This window comes from Oncorhynchus tshawytscha, unplaced genomic scaffold (assembly GCF_018296145.1).
Source record: "Oncorhynchus tshawytscha isolate Ot180627B unplaced genomic scaffold, Otsh_v2.0 Un_contig_910_pilon_pilon, whole genome shotgun sequence".
In the NCBI taxonomy this organism is placed as follows: domain Eukaryota; kingdom Metazoa; phylum Chordata; class Actinopteri; order Salmoniformes; family Salmonidae; genus Oncorhynchus; species Oncorhynchus tshawytscha.
This window is the reverse complement of record NW_024609632.1, coordinates 122,340-145,000: the sequence shown is the minus strand read 5'-3', so window position 1 is coordinate 145,000 and position 22,661 is coordinate 122,340. Positions and strand designations below refer to the sequence as shown.

At 42.8% G+C, this 22,661-nt stretch overlaps 2 protein-coding genes across 2 annotated transcripts in view; both read left to right on the top strand.

Moving 5' to 3' along the window:
• The window catches only part of LOC121845342 (protein sidekick-1-like), a 76,855-nt gene extending 73,305 nt beyond the window's left edge, over positions 1-3,550 (top strand). Inside the window, exons 20-21 of the mRNA XM_042316501.1 lie at positions 1,078-1,210; positions 3,051-3,550. Coding sequence (XP_042172435.1) covers positions 1,078-1,210; positions 3,051-3,398 — 481 coding nt within the window. The 3' untranslated portion in view covers positions 3,399-3,550. The remainder of the gene's footprint in view (positions 1-1,077; positions 1,211-3,050) is intronic.
• A 4,384-nt stretch (positions 3,551-7,934) lies between these two features.
• Positions 7,935-13,223, top strand: LOC121845340 (zinc finger protein 180-like). The gene is made up of 2 exons (XM_042316498.1): positions 7,935-7,988; positions 11,722-13,223. The coding sequence occupies exon 2, from the start codon at positions 11,787-11,789 to the stop codon at positions 12,831-12,833; it is 1,047 nt and encodes a 348-aa protein (XP_042172432.1). The 5' UTR covers positions 7,935-7,988; positions 11,722-11,786; the 3' UTR covers positions 12,834-13,223.
• Positions 13,224-22,661: the final 9,438 nt, after the last annotated feature.

The following is a 22,661-nucleotide window of genomic DNA, read 5'->3' as shown; positions in this document are numbered from 1 at the left end:
ACAATGTGAGCAAATGAGGTGAGAAGGGAGGTAAAGGCAAAAAGGGCCATGGTGGCGAAGTAAATACAATATAGCAAGTAAACCATTGGAATGGTAGATTTGCAGTGGAATAATGTGCAAAGTAGAAATAAAAATAATGGGGTGCAAAGGAGCAAAATAAATAAATAAATTAAAATTAAATACAGTTGGGAAAGAGGTAGTTGTTTGGGCTAAATTATAGGTGGGCTCTGTACAGGTGCAGTAATCTGTGAGCTGCTCTGACAGTTGGTGCTTAAAGCTAGTGAGGGACATAAGTGTTTCCAGTTTCAGAGATTTTTGTAGTTCGTTCCAGTCATTGGCAGCAGAGAACTGGAAGGAGAGGCGGCCAAAGAAAGAATTGGTTTTGGGGGTGACTAGAGAGATATACCTGCTGGAGCGTGTGCTACAGGTGGGAGATGCTATGGTGACCAGCGAGCTGAGATAAGGGGGACTTTACCTAGCAGGGTCTTGTAGCCCTCTGCAGTGAGAGATTAAAGCTGATTTAGCCCTCTGCAGTGAGAGATTAAAGCTGATTTAGCCCTCTGCAGTGAGATATTAAAGCTGGTTTAGCCCTCTGCAGTGAGAGATTAAAGCTGATTTAGCCCACTGCAGTGAGAGATTAAATCTGATTTAGCCCTCTGCAGTGAGAGATTAAAGCTGATTTAGCCCTCTGCAGTGAGAGATTAAAGCTGATTTAGCCCTCTGCAGTGAGAGATTAAAGCTGATTTAGCCCTCTGCAGTGAGAGATTAAAGCTGATTTAGCCCTCTGCAGTGAGAGATTAAAACTGATTTAGCCCTCTGCAGTGAGAGATTAAAGTTGATTTAGCCCTCTGCAGTGAGAGATTAAAGCTGATTTAGCCCTCTGCAGTGAGAGATTAAAGCTGATTTAGCCCTCTGCATCCAGGTAAACAAAACCAAAGCTATCCCATATTAACTGTGTGTGTGTGTGTGTGTGTGTGTGTGTGTGTGTGTGTGTGTGTGTGTGTGTGTGTGTGTGTGTGTGTGTGTGTGTGTGTGTGTGTGTGTGTGTGTGTGTGTGTGTGTGTGTGTGTGTGTGTGGTCCCCTCCCAGGCCTAGTCCAGGCCTCCTCCACTACTCTGATGAAGACCTGTGTGATAACTACAACAATGGAGCCATCCTCACAGAGAGCACCGCACTCACAGAGAAACCTACTGATATATCAGAGTCTGAGGTACGCTCACAGAGAAACCAACTGACATATCAGAGTCTGAGGTACGCTCACAGAGAAACCAACTGACATATCAGAGTCTGAGGTACGCTCACAGAGAAACCAACTGACATATCAGAGTCTGAGGTACGCTCACAGAGAAACCAACTGACATATCAGAGTCTGAGGTACACTCACAGAGAAACCTACTGATATATCAGAGAGCACCACACTCACAGAGAAACCTACTGATATATCAGAGAGCACCACACTCACAGAGAAACCTACTGATATATCAGAGAGCACCACACTCACAGAGAAACCTACTGATATATCAGAGAGCACCACACTCACAGAGAAACCTACTGATATATCAGAGAGCACCACACTCACAGAGAAACCTGCTGATATATCAGAGAGCACCACACTCACAGAGAAACCTACTGACAGATCAGAATCTGAGGTACGCTCACAGAGAAACCTACTGATATATCAGAGAGCACCACACTCACAGAGAAACCTACTGATATATCAGAGAGCACCACACTCACAGAGAAACCTGCTGATATATCAGAGAGCACCACACTCACAGAGAAACCTACTGATATATCAGAGAGCACCACACTCACAGAGAAACCTGCTGATATATCAGAGAGCACCACACTCACAGAGAAACCTACTGATATATCAGAGAGCACCACACTCACAGAGAAACCTACTGATATATCAGAGAGCACCACACTCACAGAGAAACCTACTGATATATCAGAGTCTGAGGTACACTCACAGAGAAACCTACTGATATATCAGAGAGCACCACACTCACAGAGAAACCTACTGACATATCAGAATCTGAGATACGCTCACAGAGAAACCTGCTGATATATCAGAGAGCACCACACTCACAGAGAAACCTACTGACATATCAGAATCTGAGATACGCTCACAGAGAAACCTACTGATATATCAGAGAGCACCACACTCACAGAGAAACCTACTGACAGATCAGAATCTGAGATACGCTCACAGAGAAACCTGCTGATATATCAGAGAGCACCACACTCACAGAGAAACCTACTGACAGATCAGAATCTGAGGTACGCTCACAGAGAAACCAACTGACATATCAGAGTCTGAGGTACGCTCACAGAGAAACCAACTGACATATCAGAGTCTGAGGTACACTCACAGAGAAACCTACTGATATATCAGAGAGCACCACACTCACAGAGAAACCTGCTGATATATCAGAGAGCACCACACTCACAGAGAAACCTGCTGATATATCAGAGAGCACCACACTCACAGAGAAACCTACTGATATATCAGAGAGCACCACACTCACAGAGAAACCTGCTGATATATCAGAGAGCACCACACTCACAGAGAAACCTACTGATATATCAGAGAGCACCACACTCACAGAGAAACCTACTGATATATCAGAGAGCACCACACTCACAGAGAAACCTACTGATATATCAGAGAGCACCACACTCACAGAGAAACCTACTGATATATCAGAGAGCACCACACTCACAGAGAAACCTACTGACATCAGAATCTGAGGTACGCTCACAGCAGACACACACACTCAGGCAAGGACACACACACACATGCACAACTAATCCTCTATATTTCACTCTCTCTCTCTCTCTCTCTCTCTATCTCTCTGTGTCTGTCTCTCTCTGTCTCTGTCTCTGTCTCTGTCTTTCTCTTTCTGTCTCTCTATGTCTGTCTCTCTGTCTGTCTCTGTCTTTCTGTCTCTGTCTCTCTCTCTGTCTCTGTCTTTCTGTCTCTGTCTCTCTCTGTCTCTTTCTGTCTGTCTCTCTATCTGTCTGTCTCTCTGTCTGTCTCTCTGTAGGTAACAGACAGTGACTGTGAGGATGATCATCATCCTAAACATTCCTTTGTTAATCACTACATGTCAGATCCCACCTACTATAACAGCTGGAAGAGACAACCTAAAGGCCTGAAGGGGTTAAGTCCGGCGTCCGGCTACGAGGAGTGTTCCAGCGCTGACGGGGCAGAGCCCTACTACCAGACCGTGGTCACACAGCACAGCACAGGGGGAGCGTACACACCCACTGGGCTGCCCGCGCACACACACACACTCCCACACACACTCCCACACACACACACGCACGCCAACCCCAATACTAATCCACCAGGCTCACGCACGCCCGTCACGGGGTTTTCGTCTTTTGTGTGACTCGTGCACACATGCGCACACACACACACACATGCGCGCGCTCACACACACACAGAGGGCGGAGCGGAGGAGGTTTGGAGCCCACTACTGTGGTAGGACAGAGGGATGGAGGGAGAAGGGTGGAAGAGGAGGATGGGAGGAAGGAGGGAGAGGAGGATGGGAGGAAGGAGGGAGAGGAGGATGGGAGGAAGGAGGGAGAGGAGGATGGGAGGAAGGAGGGAGAGGAGGATGGAATGAGAAGAGGATGGGAGGAAGGAGGGAGAGGAGGATGGGAGGAAGGAGGGAGAGGAGGATGGAATGAGAAGAGGATGGGAGGAAGGAGGGAGAGGAGGATGGGAGGAAGGAGGGAGAGGAGGATGGGAGGAAGGAGGGAGAGGAGGATGGGAGGAAGGAGGGAGGGGAGGATGGGAAGAAGGAGGGAGAGGAGGATGGGAGGAAGGAGGGAGGGAGAGAAGGAGGGAGAGGAGGATGGGAGGAAGGAGGGAGAGGAGGATGGGAGGAAGGAGGGAGAGGAGGAGGGAGAGGAGGATGGGAGGAAGGAGGGAGAGGAGGATGGGGGAGTGGAGGGGTGGGGGAGAGGATGATGAAGAGAGAGGAGGATGGAAGGAGAGGAGGATGGAGGGAGAGGAGGAAGGAGGGAGAGGAGGATGGAGGGAGAGGAGAGGAGGATGGGACGAAGAGGAGGATAGAATGAGAGGATGGGAGAGAGGAGGATGGAGGGAGAGGAGGATGGGAGAGAGGAGGATGGGGGAAGAGGAGGATAGAGGGAGAGGAGGATGGAGGGAGGGAGAGGAGGATGGAGGGAGAGGAGGATGGAGGAAGAGGAGGATGGAGGGAGGGAGAGGAGGATGGAGGGAGAGGAGGATGGAGGAAGAGGAGGATGGAGGGAGAGAAGGATGGAGGAAGAGGAGGATGGAGGAAGAGGAGGATGGAGGAAGAGGAGGATGGAGGGAGAGGAGGATGGAGGAAGAGGAGGATGGAGGGAGATAAGGATGGAGGAAGAGGAGGATGGAGGAAGAGGAGGATGGAGGGAGAGAAGGATGGAGGAAGAGGAGGATGGAGGGAGAGGAGGATGGAGGAGAGGAGGGAGAGGAGGGTGGGAGGAAGAGGAGGATGGGGGAGATGTAGAACCAAGAGAAAACAGTATGCCCACACCTACACCCCTCCCTCTTTCCCTTCTCCGCCCCACTGAACAGGAAAGACTGTTGGTGTATGCTTCTTAGTGGACTCTTCTTCCTTTCTGTCCTCTTAGTTCATGCTCCAGTCACTTCACCGTGTCAATGTGTGTTTCCAAATCATAGATTTACTATTGTGATGTCACTGTGTAACACACACACACACACACACACACACAGATATTCCACATCTCTCTGGAGTGTGTGTAGTTCTGCACTGTCACAGAATAAAACAGTGATGTCACAGAGTGGAACAGTGATGTCACAGAATGGAATAGTGATGTCACAGAATGGAATAGTGATGTCACAGAATGGAACAATGATGTCACAGAATGGAACAGTGATGTCACAGAATGGAACAGTGATGTCACAGAATGGAACAGTGATGTCACAGAATGGAACAGGAAGGTCATAGAATTGAACAGTGATGTCACAGAATGGAACAGTGATGTCACAGAATGGAACAGTGATGTCACAGAATGGAACAGTGATGTCACAGCTAGGGAACTGAAAAGTGTGGAGTTACAGGCCCGAAATCCGAGGGGACGGTTTTCAGGGTCACACCGTTTCACAGACACTGAAGCTGCTGAAACAGCTTTTAAAACAAAAACACAAGAAGAAGAAGAAGCAAATTCAATTGACTTGATCTTCATCTCAGCTTTGGACTTGAGGGAGGAGAATGTTGTAAGCATTTAAATCATCTCCAGTACGAGCCTGTCTGTCTGGTTGTCAGGGAGACCATTAGCTAGTTTAGTTAGTTTAGTTTGGCATCTGAACCATGTTTGCGTCCTAAAAGGCCCCCTGTTCCCTATAAAGTGCACTACTTTAGACCAGAGCCTCGTAGGGCTGCATAAGGAATAGGGTGAGATATAGTCGTCCACTCCTCTACTGCCCCGAAACATAATGTGTTGTTGCCCTGGAAACAACCTCTCCCTGTCTACTGCCCCCAGACATAACGTGTTGTTGCCCTGGAAACAACCTCTCCCTGTCTACTGCCCCGAAACATAATGTGTTGTTGCCCTGGAAACAACCTCTCCCTGTCTACTGCCCCCAGACATAACGTGTTGTTGCCCTGGAAACAACCTCTCCCTGTCTACTGCCCCCAGACATAACATAACGTGTTGTTGCCCTGGAAACAACCTCTCCCTGTCTACTGCCCCCAGACATAACGTGTTGTTGCCCTGGAAACAACCTCTCCCTGTCTACTGCCCCCAGACATAACGTGTTGTTGCCCTGGAAACAACCTCTCCCTGTCTACTGCCCCCAGACATAACGTGTTGTTGCCCTGGAAACAACCTCTCCCTGTCTACTGCCCCCAGACATAACGTGTTGTTGCCCTGGAAACAACCTCTCCCTGTCTACTGCCCCCAGACACTGCATCGTAGCGCTAGAGGTGTCAAATCCAGGCTGTATCACATCCGGCTGTGATTGGGAGTCCCACAGGGCGGTGCACAATTGGCCCAGCGTCGCCCGGTTTGGCCAGAGTAGGCCGTCATTGTAAATAAGAATTTGTTCTTAACTGACTTGCCTAGTTGAATAGAAATCTATATATTTATATAAAGGACAGCACTACCCTCAGGGCTCTGGTCTAAAGTAGTGCACTACCCTCAGGACTCTGGTCTAAAGTAGTGCACTACCCTCAGGGCTCTGGTCTAAAGTAGTGCACTACCCTCAGGGCTCTGGTCTAAAGTAGTGCACTACCCTCAGAGCTCTGGTCTAAAGTAGTGCACTACGAATACCTGTTAACATCCACCTCTCTCTCTGTCTCTCCGTCAGCACCAGAGCGAGAGGGGGGAGAGAGGAGAGAGAGCGATAGAGAGGGGACATGTGAGGAGAGAGAGCTAGAGAAAGAGAGAGAGAGAGCAATAGAGAGGGGGACATGTGAGGGAGAGAGAGAGAGAGAGCGATAGAGAGGGGACATGTGAGGGATGAGAGGGAGAGAGAGAGAGGGGACATGTGAGAGAGAGAGAGAGAGGACATGTGAGGGAGAGAGAGAGAGAAAGAGAGAGGGGGACATGTGAGTGAGAGAGAGAGAGAGAGGGACATGTGAGATAGAGATGAAGACTGAATGTCACACAGCGTTAGGTGTGTAGGTGTAGACTGATGATGTCATCACAATCTTTTTGGTTATTAAACGGTTTCTTGTCAATCTGCCTCTGTGTCTTTCCTCTTCCTGTGTGTGTGTGTGTGTGTGTGTGTGTGTCTTTCCTCTGTGTGTGTGTGTGTGTGTGTCTTTCCTCTGTGTGTGTGTGTGTGTGTGTGTGTGTGTGTGTGTGTGTGTGTGTGTGTGTGTGTGTGTGTGTGTGTGTGTGTGTGTGTGTGTGTGTGTGTGTGTGTGTGTGTGTGTGTGTGTGTGTGTGTGTCTTTCCTCTGTGTGTGTGTGTGTGTGTGTGTGTGTGTGTGTGTGTGTGTCTTTCCTCTGTGTGTGTGTGTGTGTGTGTGTGTGTGTGTTTGTGTGTGTGTGTGTGTGTGCTCACACTATATAAAATCCAGTGCTATTTGCATGTGATGCCAGTGTTTTGTGTTGGTAACCCACTTTTTGATATTATGTAGCAATAGTAATAATTTGTAATACAGTGTGTGACCTTGAAAGAATAACACATTGCCTGTTTTTATGACAGTATTTCATATTCATGTACATATTCATATTACGCTTTTACATCTGTGTAAAAGGTATTATTGGAAAGTAGTATTTGTAATCTGTAAGAGAAAACATCAGTTTATTTAGAAATGAATATGATATAGTGTAGTGAATATTTTTATTTTGATGAACAGCCTGGTTCACTCCCGCTCCAGTCAGCAGATGGCGACGTGAGTCTTTCAGATGACGCAACTTGCGTGACGTGTAATCTAGTGGACGGAACTCTTCTTCTTTTTTTCAACAACAACAACAACGATGACTACTTCTTCCACCACCTCGGTAGGTTGCTAGGAAACATTAAACCGAAACGTTGAAGCTCTTTATACCAACGTTGTACTTATTAAGTGTTTTCAACACACTGTCGTCAGAGTTACTAATTACTCCATTTACGTTGTCTGCTACCTGCCTTGTTATGTTAGTTTAACTCTAGGCTAATTGCTAATGCTAACTAGCATCCCCAACCATGAGCTCACTAAACTACTCCTCCCCTGCTAAAGAAGAGGAGGTCTGCTGGACGGAAAAAGAAGCTCTGGGGCTGAACATTGTTGTTAAAGAGGAAGAAGAGGAGGATGATGAAGAGGTTTCAGTTTTTGGAGAGGAAGAAGCTATCAGAATAATAAAGGAGGAAGAGGAGGCTATCACATTGAAAGAAGAAGAGGATGTAATGGTGAAAGGAGAGGAGGCCATCTCAATTAAAGAGAAGGAAGACGTTTGGGGGAGTGAAAGGCGAGGAGGAGGGAGAGGAGCAGGAGACTGACGATCTGATTCACACCAGTGAGTATTATCTTAAGAACAGGGGCATAAACTCTCTCTGCAGTTGTTGAACCACAGTGTGGTTGTTAAGGGTGGTCATTCTACTGCAGTTCTACACTTGTTCTGTACTGTAGGATTTGGGTCGTTCCATGTGATTTCTGACTGCACCAATTTTGGTGACATCAATGACAAAACATTCAGTAGTTGGTTCGTTCCGATTGTGGTGATGCCTTTGTGTAGGTATGTATATAGCTTGGTTATTGTGTAGGTATGTATATAGCCTTCCATTGTGTAGGTATGTATATAGCCTGGTTATTGTGTAGGTATGTATATAGCCTGGTTATTGTGTAGGTATGTATATAGCCTGGTTATTGTGTAGGTATGTATATAGCCTGGTTATTGTGTATGGTATGTATATAGCCTGGTTATTGTGTAGGTATGTATATAGCCTGGTAGGTATGCCCTGGTTATTGTGTAGGTATGTATATAGCCTTCCATTGTGTAGGTATGTATATAGCCTGGTTATTGTGTAGGTATGTATATAGCCTGGTTATTGTGTAGGTATGTATATAGCCTGGTTATTGTGTAGGTATGTATATAGCCTTCCATTGTGTAGGTATGTATATAGCCTGGTTATTGTGTAGGTATGTATATAGCCTGGTTATTGTGTAGGTATGTATATAGCCTGGTTATTGTGTAGGTATCAAATCAAATCAAATTTTATTTGTCACATACACATGGTATGTATATAGCCTGGTTATTGTGTAGGTATGTATATAGCCTGGTTATTGTGTAGGTATGTATACAGCCTGGTTATTGTGTACGTATGTATACAGCCTGGTTATTGTGTAGGTATGTATATAGCCTTCCATTGTGTAGGTATGTATATAGCCTGGTTATTGTGTAGGTATGTATATAGCCTGGTTATTGTGTAGGTATGTAGGTATGTATATAGCCTTCCATTGTGTAGGTATGTATATAGCCTGGTTATTGTGTAGGTATGTATATAGCCTGGTTATTGTGTAGGTATGTATATAGCCTGGTTATTGTGTAGGTATGTATATAGCCTGGTTATTGTGTAGGTATGTATATAGCCTGGTTATTGTGTAGGTATGTATATAGCCTGGTTATTGTGTAGGTATGTATATAGCCTGGTTATTGTGTAGGTATGTATATAGCCTGGTTATTGTGTAGGTATGTATATAGCCTGGTTATTCTTATTGTGTTACTTTTTATTTTAGTCTACTTGGTAAATATTTTTCTTCTTCTTGAACTGCACTGTTGGTTAAGAGCTGGTCAGTCAGCATTTCACGGTACAAGTCTACACTTGTTGTATTCGGCGCATGTGACAAATAGTTTGATTTGATTTGTATAGCCACGCACATTGTTTACAATGTTGACCCACTGAAGGACCAAGCACACAAACACCCGGTAGAGTAAGTTCCAATGTAATTTTATTAAATTTTGCAATATGTCCCCCCTCTCGACTATATACCAAGAATTGGTCAGTCTGATTTATTAGACAAGAGATAGGAAGTCAAAGTTCACCCACTTTGCATACCCCACCCTGAGACATCCATGTCTTCATCACTGGAAAAGATCAATGGTTGAGTTGGATCTTTTGAAAACTTACAAACTATTTCACCATTTTTAAGACAAAGAAATTGTTTTGTTTTTTACCTTTAACATAAATGAGCCAAAAACACACAAACTCTATTGATATTAAACTCAACTGTATATCTATTTCAGTGAAGAAGACATGGATGTCTCATGGTAGGGAGGAGTATGCAAAATGGGTGAGAATTGCAATCTCCTGAATGTTTTGGCGTTCAGGTCAAAAAAGTAAATTTCTGGACACTTCTACCATGGGCATGTTTGTCTATTACAAACACGACTAGTCTATTACATGTATCCTATACTGACTAGTCTATTACATGTATCCTATACTGACTAGTCTATTACATGTGTCCTATACTGACTAGTCTGTTACATGTATCCTATACTGACTAGTCTATTACATGTATCCTATACTGACTAGTCTATTACATGTATCCTATACTGACTAGTCTGTTACATGTGTCCTATACTGACTAGTCTGTTACATGTGTCCTATACTGACTAGTCTGTTACATGTGTCCTATACTGACTAGTCTGTTACATGTGTCCTATACTGACTAGTCTGTTACATGTTATACTGACTAGTCTGTTACATGTGTCCTATACTGACTAGTCTACATGTGTCCTATACTGACTAGTCTATTACATGTGTCCTATACTGACTAGTCTGTTACATGTATCCTATACTGACTAGTCTATTACATGTATCCTATACTGACTAGTCTATTACATGTATCCTATACTGACTAGTCTATTACATGTATGCTATACTGACTAGTCTATTACATGTATCCTATACTGACTAGTCTATTATCATTAGGTCTAATACATGTATCCTATACTGACTAGTCTATTACATGTATCCTATACTGACTAGTCTATTACATGTATCCTATACTGACTAGTCTAATACATGTATCCTATACTGACTAGTCTATTACATGTATCCTATACTGACTAGTCTATTACATGTATCCTATACTGACTAGTCTATTACATGTGTCCTATACTGACTAGTCTATTTATCCATTAGGTCTAATACATGTATCCTATACTGACTAGTCTATTACATGTATTCTATACTGACTAGTCTATTACATGTATCCTATACTGACTAGTCTATTACATGATCCTATACTGACTAGTCTATTACATGTATCCTATACTGACTAGTCTATTATCATGTATCCTATACTGACTAGTCTATTACATGTATCCTATACTGACTAGTCTATTACATGTATCCTATACTGACTAGTCTATTACATGTATCCTATACTGACTAGTCTATTACATGTATCCTATACTGACTAGTCTATTACATGTATCCTATACTGACTAGTCTATTACATGTATCCTATACTGACTAGTCTATTACATGTATCCTATACTGACTAGTCTATTACATGTATCCTATACTGACTAGTCTAGTCTATTACATGTATCCTATACTGACTAGTCTATTACATGTATCCTATACTGACTAGTCTATTACATGTATCCTATACTGACTAGTCTATTACATGTATCCTATACTGACTAGTCTATTACATGTATCCTATACTGACTAGTCTATTTATCTATTAGGTCTAATACATGTATCCTATACTGACTAGTCTATTACATGTATCCTATACTGACTAGTCTATTTATCTATTAGGTCTATTACATGTATCCTATACTGACTAGTCTATTACATGTATCCTATACTGACTAGTCTAATACATGTATCCTATACTGACTAGTCTATTACATGTATCCTATACTGACTAGTCTATTACATGTATCCTATACTGACTAGTCTATTACATGTATCCTATACTGACTAGTCTATTACATGTATCCTATACTGACTAGTCTATTACATGTATCCTATACTGACTAGTCTATTTATCCATTAGGTCTATTACATGTATCCTATACTGACTAGTCTATTCATCCATCAGGTCTAATAAATGCTCAACAATAATATGTTCAATAGTGTTTATATTGGCCTCAAAGCGCTACAGCCACTCTATGATGACAAGCTCTGCTCTTTTATTGAGGGATCTAGTCTAGATTAAACCTCATAGGAAGACAGTTTTATCATGTGGAGGTTTTTTTCAGGTCTCTCTGTTTAACCAAATACTATCTTTAGCAGGAGAAAGACCAGATTCTAACACTGACAGCAGGAAGAGTCCCTCAGTGGAACCAGACCCAGGGATGCCCAAACCAGCAAGACGACACCCCTGCTCCCACTGTGGAAAGAGTTTTACTACATTAGAACACCTGAAAGTACATAAAAGAATAATACACTTGGGAGAAAAGCCATACCACTGTTCAGACTGTGGTAAGGAATTTAGCCGGTTAGATGGCCTGAAACAACATGAGAGAATACACTCTGGAGAGAGGCCTCACCACTGCTCTCAGTGTGGAAAGAGTTTTAGCTGGTTAGGGAGCCTAAAAATACACGAGAAAACACATACAGGGGAGAAGCCTTACCACTGCTCTCAGTGTGGAAAGAGATTTTCCCAGTTAGGGCATCTAAAAGGGCATAAGAGAACGCACACCGGAGAGAAGCCTTACCACTGCTCCCAGTGTGGGAAGAGATTTACCCAGTTAGGCAACCTAAAAAATCATGAGCTAATACACTCTGTATATAAGCCTTACCACTGCTCTCAGTGTGAACATACATTTTTCTCATTAGATTCTCTGAGAAAACATGAGATAACACACTCTGATGAGAAACCTTTCCATTGTTCCCAGTGTGGCAAGAATTTTTTTACATTAGGGTCCCTGAAGGAACATGAGCGAACACACACAGCAGAGAAACCTTACCATTGTTCTAAGTGTGTAAAGACTTTTTCCTCATCAAAATACCTTAAAGAACATAAAAGAATACACTCTGGAGTGAAACCTTACCACTGCCCCCAGTGTGAAAAAAGTTTTGCCCGACCGAGGGACCTGAAATATCACGAGAGGACACACACAGGAGAGAAGCCTTACCGCTGCTCTCAGTGTGGAAAGACATTTTTTTTATCAGGACATCTGAAAAGACATGAGCTAACACACTCTGTTGAGAAGCCTTTCCACTGCTTCCAGTGTGGGAAGGATTTCACCCAGTCAAGATACCTGAAAAAACATGAGCTAACACACTCTGTAGAGAAGCCTTTCCACTGTTCTCGATGTGAAAAGAGTTTTAAGAATTTATGGAACATGAAAGTGCACGAGCAAAGACACACAGAGGAGAAGCCTCCCACTGTGGGATGAAATGTACATGGTTTCATCAACCGAAAGAGCATGAATGAATCTCTCACTCCGGAGAGAGATGTCCGAAGCCATTATTTATACTGTGTAATTTAATCATTTTTTACATTTGTGTACCTTTTACCATCCATATGAATTCGAACCTGTCTATGCATACAGGAAACGATTATTTCCTTCACCACCGTTCAAAACGGAACTGTGTGGACAAACCTGGACGTTCTTTAAAAGAACGTTGGTCATTTTTAGAATGTTGGGACATGGTTTGAATGTTTATCAGGAAACACACAAAAGTGCTCCCTGTTGGCTGATATCTTTGACTGAGAACGGGTTTGTCATTATGCCACATTAATAAAATAAAGATGGCTCTTCTAAAAGCCTACTTCACACCATAAATTGCTGAATTTGTAAGAACTTTTCTTTCGTTTTGATTTCTGCACAAATTAAAAACGTGTCACTGACTCCCCCTATGGATTGATGTTTCAGCATTGTCTATCTCCGTGAAAAGTTCTGTGTTCACCTGCCACATGCGACATAAACACACAGTGTGCTTGAGTAAGATCAATATCCATCTTCATAATACAGATAGCATGTAGCCTGAGCTAGAATGTGAAGCTAACTAGTTTGCTAGCTTTATACAGTTTAAGAGAGTAGATCTAGCTAGCTTTATACAGTATAAGCCAGAGTAGATCTAGCTAGCTTTATACAGTATAAGCCAGAGTAGATCTAGCTAGCTTTATACAGTATAAGTGTGAAGGGCCTCTCCTAGGTTTGAGTATGTCTAGATAGATCTAGCTCTCTCTCTCTCCAGACATAGTCAAACCTAGGAGAGGCCCTCATATAGAACACAACCCCTCTGATGGTTCTGGTCATGGTTGGGGTCAAACAGGGTTCAAACCGACCTTCAGACCCTCAAAAGCCACCCCTAGAATATTGCTGTGATGTTTAAACTTTATTTGTAGATGTAGAACTTGAAATAGAATTGACTTTAGATTTTTTAAAGATTGATCTTAGACTAAAATGTTGTTTAAAAACAAAGCCTTTTATGATTCAGGACTCTTGGTCTGTAACCCCTCCCTCACCTGCTGCTTTTAGTTGCTCCTCCCCAAGTCTTTGTCTTTATTTGTATATATTGAATAAAGGTGGACTCAGAGTGCAGCCTTGTCTCGCTCCCCAATTAATTTCTAAACTTTGAATAAAGTTGGACAAAGACTGCAACCTTGTCTCGCTTCCAAATGAATTTCAAAATGTTGATTAAAGTTGGTCTCAGACTGCAGCTTTGTCTCGCTCCCCAATTAATTTATATATATTGAATAAAGTTGGACAAAGACTGCAACCTTGTCTTGCTTCCCAATTAATTTCAAAATGTTGAATAAAGTTGGCCTCAGACTGCAGCCTTGTCTCTTGTCTTGAGAAGACATACCACTGCTCTCGTTGTGGAAAGGACATGGACCTGAAATCAGAGAGCAAAGAGAGGCTGTGTTTTGACTTTTGTTTTTTTTTGTGTTTTTGTCATGAAATATAAATGTATATATAAAATAATACTCACCACTAGGCCTACATTTGTGTTTCTTTTTTTCATCTCGAAGCATGGTCATGTGATAGGGGCAGTATTACTGTATATATGGTCATATCGCAAATCTGATTTAATCAAATTAAATGTGTATTTGGTTTTGATATAAATGTTGATCGAATGGATAAACCTTTGGATGTTAATTTTATGATGTAAATTAAGAAATAGAAAAATATCTTTTGGATATCTGTATAATACTACTATATTAATCCGAATGGTACAGTCATGTGATAGGGGCAGTAATACTGTATTAATCCCAAGGGTACAGTCATGTGATAGGGGCAGTAATACTGTATTAATCCGAAGGGTACAGTCATGTGATAGGGGCAGTAATACTATATTAATCCGAATGGTACAGTCATGTGATAGGGGCAGTAATACTGTATTAATCCCAAGGGTCCAGTCATGTGATATGGGCAGTAATACTGTATTAATCCGAAGGGTACAGTCATGTGATGGGGGCAGTATACAGTAGTACTGTATTAATCCCCAAGGGTACAGTCATGTGATGGGGGCAGTATTACTGTATTAATCCCCAAGGGTACAGTCATGTGATAGGGGCAGTATATAGTAGTACTGTATTAATCCCCAAGGGTACAGTCATGTGATAGGGGCAGTAATACTGTATTAATCCCCAAGGGTACAGTCATGTGATAGGGGCAATATATAGTAGAACTGTATTAATCCCAAGGGTACAGTCATGTGATAGGGGCAGTATATAGTAATACTGTATTAATCCTCTGAGGAACCATTCCAGACAGCCATAGACTTTGCAGTAATACTGTATTAATCCCGAGGGTACAGTCATGTGATGGCAGTAATACTGTATTAATCCCGAGGGTACAGTCATGTGATGGGGGCAGTAATACTGTATTAATCCCGAGGGTACAGTCATGTGATGGGGGCAGTAATACTATATTAATCCCGAGGGTACAGTCATGTGATGGGGGCAGTAATACTATATTAATCCCGAGGGTACAGTCATGTGATGGGGGCAGTAATACTGTATTAATCCCGAGGGTACAGTCATGTGATGGGGGCAGTAATACTGTATTGGTGGAGCTGGGTGATGAAGAGTGTTGGTGGAGCTGGGTGCTAAAGGGTGTTGGTGGAGCTGGGTGATGAAGGGTGTTGGTGGAGCTGGGTGATGAAGGGTGTTGGTGGAGCTGGGTGATGAAGGGTGTTGGTGGAGCTGGGTGATGAAGGGTGTTGGTGGAGCTGGGTGCTAAAGGGTGTTGGTGGAGCTGGGTGATGAAGGGTGTTGGTGGAGCTGGGTGATGAAGAGTGTTGGTGGAGCTGGGTGATGAAGGGTGTTGGTGGAGCTGGGTGATGAAGAGTGTTGGTGGAGCTGGGTGTCTGAGAAAGAAGAAAGAGAATATCTGTTATTAAACATTGTGTTTTTTGTCTTTGTCATTTCTGACCTAATCAGATTAAAATTTTCTCTTTATTTTGCTTGTAAAGTGGGTTTATTTGCGGAGAATCTCAGTCCTTTTACATAGCATTGGTGGTTCAGTGGGAGAGTTCTCGCCTGCCACGCTGGAGGCCGGGGTTCCTTTCCCAGTCAATGCGCTAACTGAATTCTGAGTTTTTGATTGGAAATAATCTATTTGTATGTTTTGCCTGGAAAGTTATGGTGGCTAGTGTTTGTATAAGATATAAACTGAACGTTTTAATAGCTTGTCTGGTTCAAATTGATAGAAGGGATAAATTAAATGTTTTTAATAGATTGTTTAGGTTAAATTGATAGACTAATTCTTTCAACTTAAAATAATAACGAAGCGAGTTTTGATGCAAGACGATGTCTGTTCACTAAATTATCTGCTGGAATAATGTATTGAGAATTGAGTCGTATTTAAATTACTGTATCAATAGAGAAGACCGTTACCTAAATTAAAGAAATTCTGAATAATAGCGGAGAGATGATGGCGATAGGAAGTGATTACCGAAATGATTTTCATTCTTATAGATTGACTGACGCATGTTGTGATTTTGGCGCTGCGTGTGTTATTTTTAAAGAAATAGGATACATAAGTGTGAAGAGCAGAGAGAAGAGGAAGTTATAAAGTTTGGGTTTTAAATCTTACATAGAGGTAAGGAAAAATGTTGAAATGGGAGGGGTTATATATTTCTGCCCAATGGGAAAAAAGGAATAGGATAAGTTGAGCTGGAAAAACGTTGAAATGGGAGGGGTTATATATTTCTGCCCAATGGGAAAAAAAAATAGGATAAGTTGAGCTGGAAAAACGTTGAAATGGGAGGGGTTATATATTTCTGCCCAATGGGGGAAAAGGAATAGGATAAGTTGAGCTGGAAAAACGTTGAAATGGGAGGGGTTATATATTTCTGCCCAATGGGAAAAAAGGAATAGGATAAGTTGAGCTGGAAAAACGTTGAAATGGGAGGGGTTATATATTTCTGCCCAATGGGAAAAAAGGAATAGGATAAGTTGAGCTGGAAAAACGTTGAAATGGGAGGGGTTATATATTTCTGCCCAATGGGAAAAAAGGAATAGGATAAGTTGAGCTGGAAAAACGTTGAAATGGGAGGGGTTATATATTTCTGCCCAATGGGAAAAAAGGAATAGGATAAGTTGAGCTGGAAAAACGTTGAAATGGGAGGGGTTATATATTTCTGCCCAATGGGGAAAAAGGAATAGGATAAGTTGAGCTGAAAGTAAGGAAGAGAGTTGCTCTGTTTGCTACTAATTATCAGGGTAAGTTGCTAGAGGCAGGTAGATTGTTGTAGAATAACGTACATTTGCGTTATTAGTTTGAATATACAATAACCTTACTGAAATTGTGTTGTAGGAAAACCCTCAAACGGATCACTAATACCTTTGACCTTACACAGCTAGTTAAAGGGCCAACCAGGGTGACTTGTTGCTCTAAAACACAGATTGATTTGGTGTTCAGTAACAAACCAGAGAGTGACTAAATCATTCAATATGGTTACTGGGCTGTCTGATCATAATCTGACACTTATAGCCAGAAAGCTGTCTAAGAGCAGGTTTAACCTCTCTACTGTTAGAAAGCCGGATCAACTCAGAATACCTAAGAGTGAATTAAACTATTTTGAAAGATCAATTAAGGGAATAAACTGGAATGATCTCTTGTCCTATACAGACGTGGAAGCTGATAGTCAGGTTTTTCTATCCACAATCCAGACTACAATAAATGGCTTCCTAAAGAAAATCAAATCCAAACCTGGCCAAAAGAGCACTCTTCCTTGGCTAAATGGAGAAATCTGGAAATTGATGAAAGAACGAGATTATGCTCTAAAAATAGCCCTAAAATCTAAATTAGAGCATGACAGACGTAGGTTTACCATGTTGAGAAATAAGGTGATGAAAGAAATCAGACAGGCCAAGGCAAACTTTTTTATTAACATAATTGGTGAAGCAAAGGGAAATTCTAAATTGATCTGGGAGAATCTAAAAAAGTTAACAGGGAAAGACCATAGTAACACTGCAAAAAGACTAGAAATCATGGTGAATAACAATCTAACACAGGATGCAGTCGAAATAGCAATAGCCTTCAATTCCTACTTTATTGACTCTGTCAGGGTACTGACACAGAACCCCTCCACTGGTTTCTTGGGCTCAGTGCTAGTGAATGACACTCAACCTGTCTTCATCATAATGGAGGTTTCTGAGTCAAAGGTGAACAAGGTGATTAGCTCACTAAAGAACTCTAAAGCCAAAGATGTGTTTGGGATGGACTCTAACTTTCTTAAAAACTACACAGAGTCACTCATTGGCCCCATTACTAAGGTCACCAACACATCTATTGGTCTCGGTGTGTTTCCAAGGGTATGGAAGTCGGCCATAATAACGGCCATCTTTAAATCAGGCGACCCTGCTAACGTGAGTAACTACAGGCCCATTAGTATACTACCTGTGGTGTCAAAGGTTGTTGAAAAGTGTGTAGCAGAACAACTGATTGCCCACCTCAACAACAGCCCCTTCACATTACACTCCATGCAGTTTGGCTTCAGAGCGAAACACTCCACAGAAACGGCCAACTGCTTTCTTCTGGAAAATGTGAAGTCCAAGATGGACAAAGGGGGTGCTGTTGGGGCTGTGTTTCTGGACCTAAGGAAGGCTTTTGATACTGTTAACCATGAGATTCTCATCACAAAATTGTCCAAGTTCAACTTTTCCCCTGATGCCTTGAGATGGATGAAATCATACCTTGAAGGCAGAACTCAGTGTGTCAGAGTGAGCAATGAGCTGTCGCCCACTCGTAGCTATGATGTGGGCGTGCCCCAAGGGTCAATACTGGGGCCCCTCCTGTTCAGCCTGTACATTAATGATCTACCTTCTGTCTGTACTGGGTCTGAAGTTCAAATGTATGCAGATGATACAGTGATATATGTGCATGCAAAGAGCAAACAACAAGCTGCACAAGAACTCACTACTGTAATGGTCCAGGTTACAAAGTGGCTCAGTGACTCGTGTTTGCATCTCAATGTGGAAAAAACTGTTTGCATGTTCTTCACAAAGAGGGCAACAGATGCTACTGAGCCAGATGTCTATGTGTCAGGGGAGAAGCTCCAGGTGGTATCCGATTTTAAGTACCTTGGCATCATACTTGATTCCAACCTCTCTTTTAAAAAGCATGTGAAAAAGGTCATTCAAATAACCAAATTCAACCTAGCTAATTTCCGATTTATACAAAATTGTTTGACTACAGAGGTAGCAAAACTGTACTTCAAATCTATGATACTCCCCCACTTAACATACTGCTTGACTAGTTGGGCCCAAGCTTGCTGTACAACATTAAAACCTATTCAGTCTGTCTACAAACAGGCTCTTAAAGTGCTTGATAGGAAGCCCAATAGCCATCATCATTGTCACATCCTTAGAAAGCATGAGCTCTTGAGTTGGGAAAATCTTGTGCAATACACCGACGCATGTCTTGTATTCAAGATCCTTAATGGCCTGGCTCCTCCCCCTCCACTCAATATTTTTGTTAAACAGAAAACCCAGACATATGGCAGCAGATCCACAAGGTCTGCCATGAGAGGTGACTGTATAGTTCCCCTAAGGAAAAGCACCTTTAGTAAATCTGCATTCTCTGTGAGAGCTTCCCATGTCTGGAATACACTGCCATCAGACACACATAACTGCACCACATATCACACTTTCACAAAATGCTTGAAGACATGGCTAAAGGTCAATCAGATTTGTGAACATGGTCCCTAGCTGTGTGTTGCCGCTCTCCATGTTGTCTGTTGTCTGTAGCTTGTGAGGTGTGGAAACACTTGTGAGGTGTGGAAACACTGAATTTTGTCATGTTGCTTTTTGTTCTATGTTGCTCTGTCTGTATGCTATGTTTTGCTTGTTCTATGTTGCTATTGTCTATATTGTAATTGTTTTTAATAACCTGCCCAGGGACTGCGGTTGAAAATTAGCCGGCTGGCTAAAACCGGCACTTTTACTGAAACGTTGATTAATGTGCACTGTCCTTGTAAAAATAAAAAATAAACTCAAACTCAAACTCATTGTTTTGACCGTTGTTTAAGTACACTCTTTTCTGTACTTCTGGCAGTACAATGTGGATTGGGCTTTATTTGGCTGTAAGAAAGGAGATCTGAATGTTTGAATTGTAAAACATTGTGAGATTCTGATGGTTATTGATTCTTGGGTCGATTGTTTAAGTAACACCAGTTCATTTGAGCAGGAAAGTTCATGTAGTCTAACATTATAGTATGTTTCCATTAGGTGGAACAATGTCAGGTCATTAAAGGTGATTACTGGTTGAGTAGTTTGAGAGCCTGTTGGCAGAAGACTGAATGGGTATGAATGTTGAAAAGCAAGCTTGGGCCAAACTAGTAAACTAGTATGTTAAATGGGGGAGTATCATAGATTTTAATTATAGTGTTGTTGCCGCTATAGTCAAAACAATTGCATATGTTTTGGTAAATTAGGTTGAATTTGGTTATTTGAGTTCCTTTTTTATTTGCTTTTTAAAAGAGAGGTTGGAAGCAAGGATGATGCCTTGGTACTTAACATCAGATACCACCAGGAGCTGATGCCTTGGTACTTAACATCAGATACCACCAGGAGCTGATGCCTTGGTACTTAACATCAGATACCACCAGGAGCTGATGCCTTGGTACTTAACATCAGATACCACCAGGAGCTGATGCCTTGGTACTTAACATCAGATACCACCAGGAGCTGATGCCTTGGTACTTAACATCAGATACCACCAGGAGCTGATGCCTTGGCACTTAAAATCAGATACCACCAGGAGCTGATGCCTTGGCACTTAAAATCAGATACCACCAGGAGCTGATGCCTTGGTACTTAACATCAGATACCACCGGGAGCTGATGCCTTGGTACTTAACATCAGATACCACCAGGAGCTGATGCCTTGGTACTTAACATCAGATACCACCAGGAGCTGATGCCTTGGTACTTAACATCAGATACCACCAGGAGCTGATGCCGTGGTACTTAACATCAGATACCACCAGGAGCTGATGCCTTGGTACTTAAAATCAGATACCACCAGGAGCTGATGCCTTGGTACTTAAAATCAGATACCACCAGGAGCTGATGCCTTGGTACCTTAACATCAGATACCACCAGGAGCTGATGCCTTGGTAACTTAACATAAGATACCACCAGGAGCTGATGCCTTGGTACTTAAAATCAGATACCACCAGGAGCTGATGCCTTGGTACTTAACATCAGATACCACCAGGAGCTGATGCCTTGGTACTTAACATCAGATACCACCAGGAGCTGATGCCTTGGCACTTAACATCAGATACCACCGGGCTGATGCTGATGCCTCAGATACCACCAGGAGCTGATGCCTTGGTAAACATCAGATACCACCAGGAGCTGATGCCTTGGTACTTAACATCAGATACCACCAGGAGCTGATGCCTTGGTACTTAACATCAGATACCACCAGGAGCTGATGCCTTGGTACTTAACATCAGATACCACCAGGAGCTGATGCCTTGGTACTTAACATCAGATACCACCAGGAGCTGATGCCTTGGTACTTAACATCAGATACCACCAGGAGCTGATGCCTTGGTACTTAACATCAGATACCACCAGGAGCTGATGCCTTGGTACTTAACATCAGATACCACCAGGAGCTGATGCCTTGGTACTTAACATCAGATACCACCAGGAGCTGATGCCTTGGTACTTAAAATCAGATACCACCAGGAGCTGATGCCTTGGTACTTAACATCAGATACCACCAGGAGCTGATGCCTTGGTATCAGATAACATCAGATACCATCAGATACCACCAGGAGCTGATGCCTTGGCACTTAAAATCAGATACCACCAGGAGCTGATGCCTTGGTACTTAACATCAGATACCACCAGGAGCTGATGCCTTGGTACTTAACATCAGATACCACCAGGAGCTGATGCCTTGGTACTTAACATCAGATACCACCAGGAGCTGATGCCTTGGCACTTAAAATCAGATACCACCAGGAGCTGATGCCTTGGTACTTAACATCAGATACCACCAGGAGCTGATGCCTTGGTACTTAACATCAGATACCACCAGGAGCTGATGCCTTGGCACTTAAAATCAGATACCACCAGGAGCTGATGCCTTGGTACTTAACATCAGATACCACCAGGAGCTGATGCCTTGGTACTTAACATCAGATACCACCAGGAGCTGATGCCTTGGTACTTAACATCAGATACCACCAGGAGCTGATGCCTTGGCACTTAAATCAGATACCACCAGGAGCTGATGCCTTGGTGATGCCTTGGTAAACATCAGATACCACCAGGAGCTGATGCCTTGGTACTTAACATCAGATACCACCAGGAGCTGATGCCTTGGTACCAGGAGCTAACATCAGATACCACCAGGAGCTGATGCCTTGGCACTTAACATCAGATACCACCAGGAGCTGATGCCTTGGTACTTAACATCAGATACCACCAGGAGCTGATGCCTTGGTACTTAACATCAGATACCACCAGGAGCTGATGCCTTGGCACTTAACATCAGATACCACCAGGAGCTGATGCCTTGGCACTTAACATCAGATACCACCAGGAGCTGATGCCTTGGCACTTAACATCAGATACCACCAGGAGCTGATGCCTTGGCACTTAAAATCAGATACCACCAGGAGCTGATGCCTTGGCACTTAAAATCAGATACCACCAGGAGCTGATGCCTTGGTACTTAACATCAGATACCACCAGGAGCTGATGCCTTGGTACTTAAAATCAGATACCACCAGGAGCTGATGCCTTGG

Bases quoted from the DNA above. Each gene is read 5' to 3' on its own strand.
- LOC121845340 (XM_042316498.1), top strand. From the start codon at position 11,787: ATGCCCAAACCAGCAAGACGACACCCCTGCTCCCACTGTGGAAAGAGT.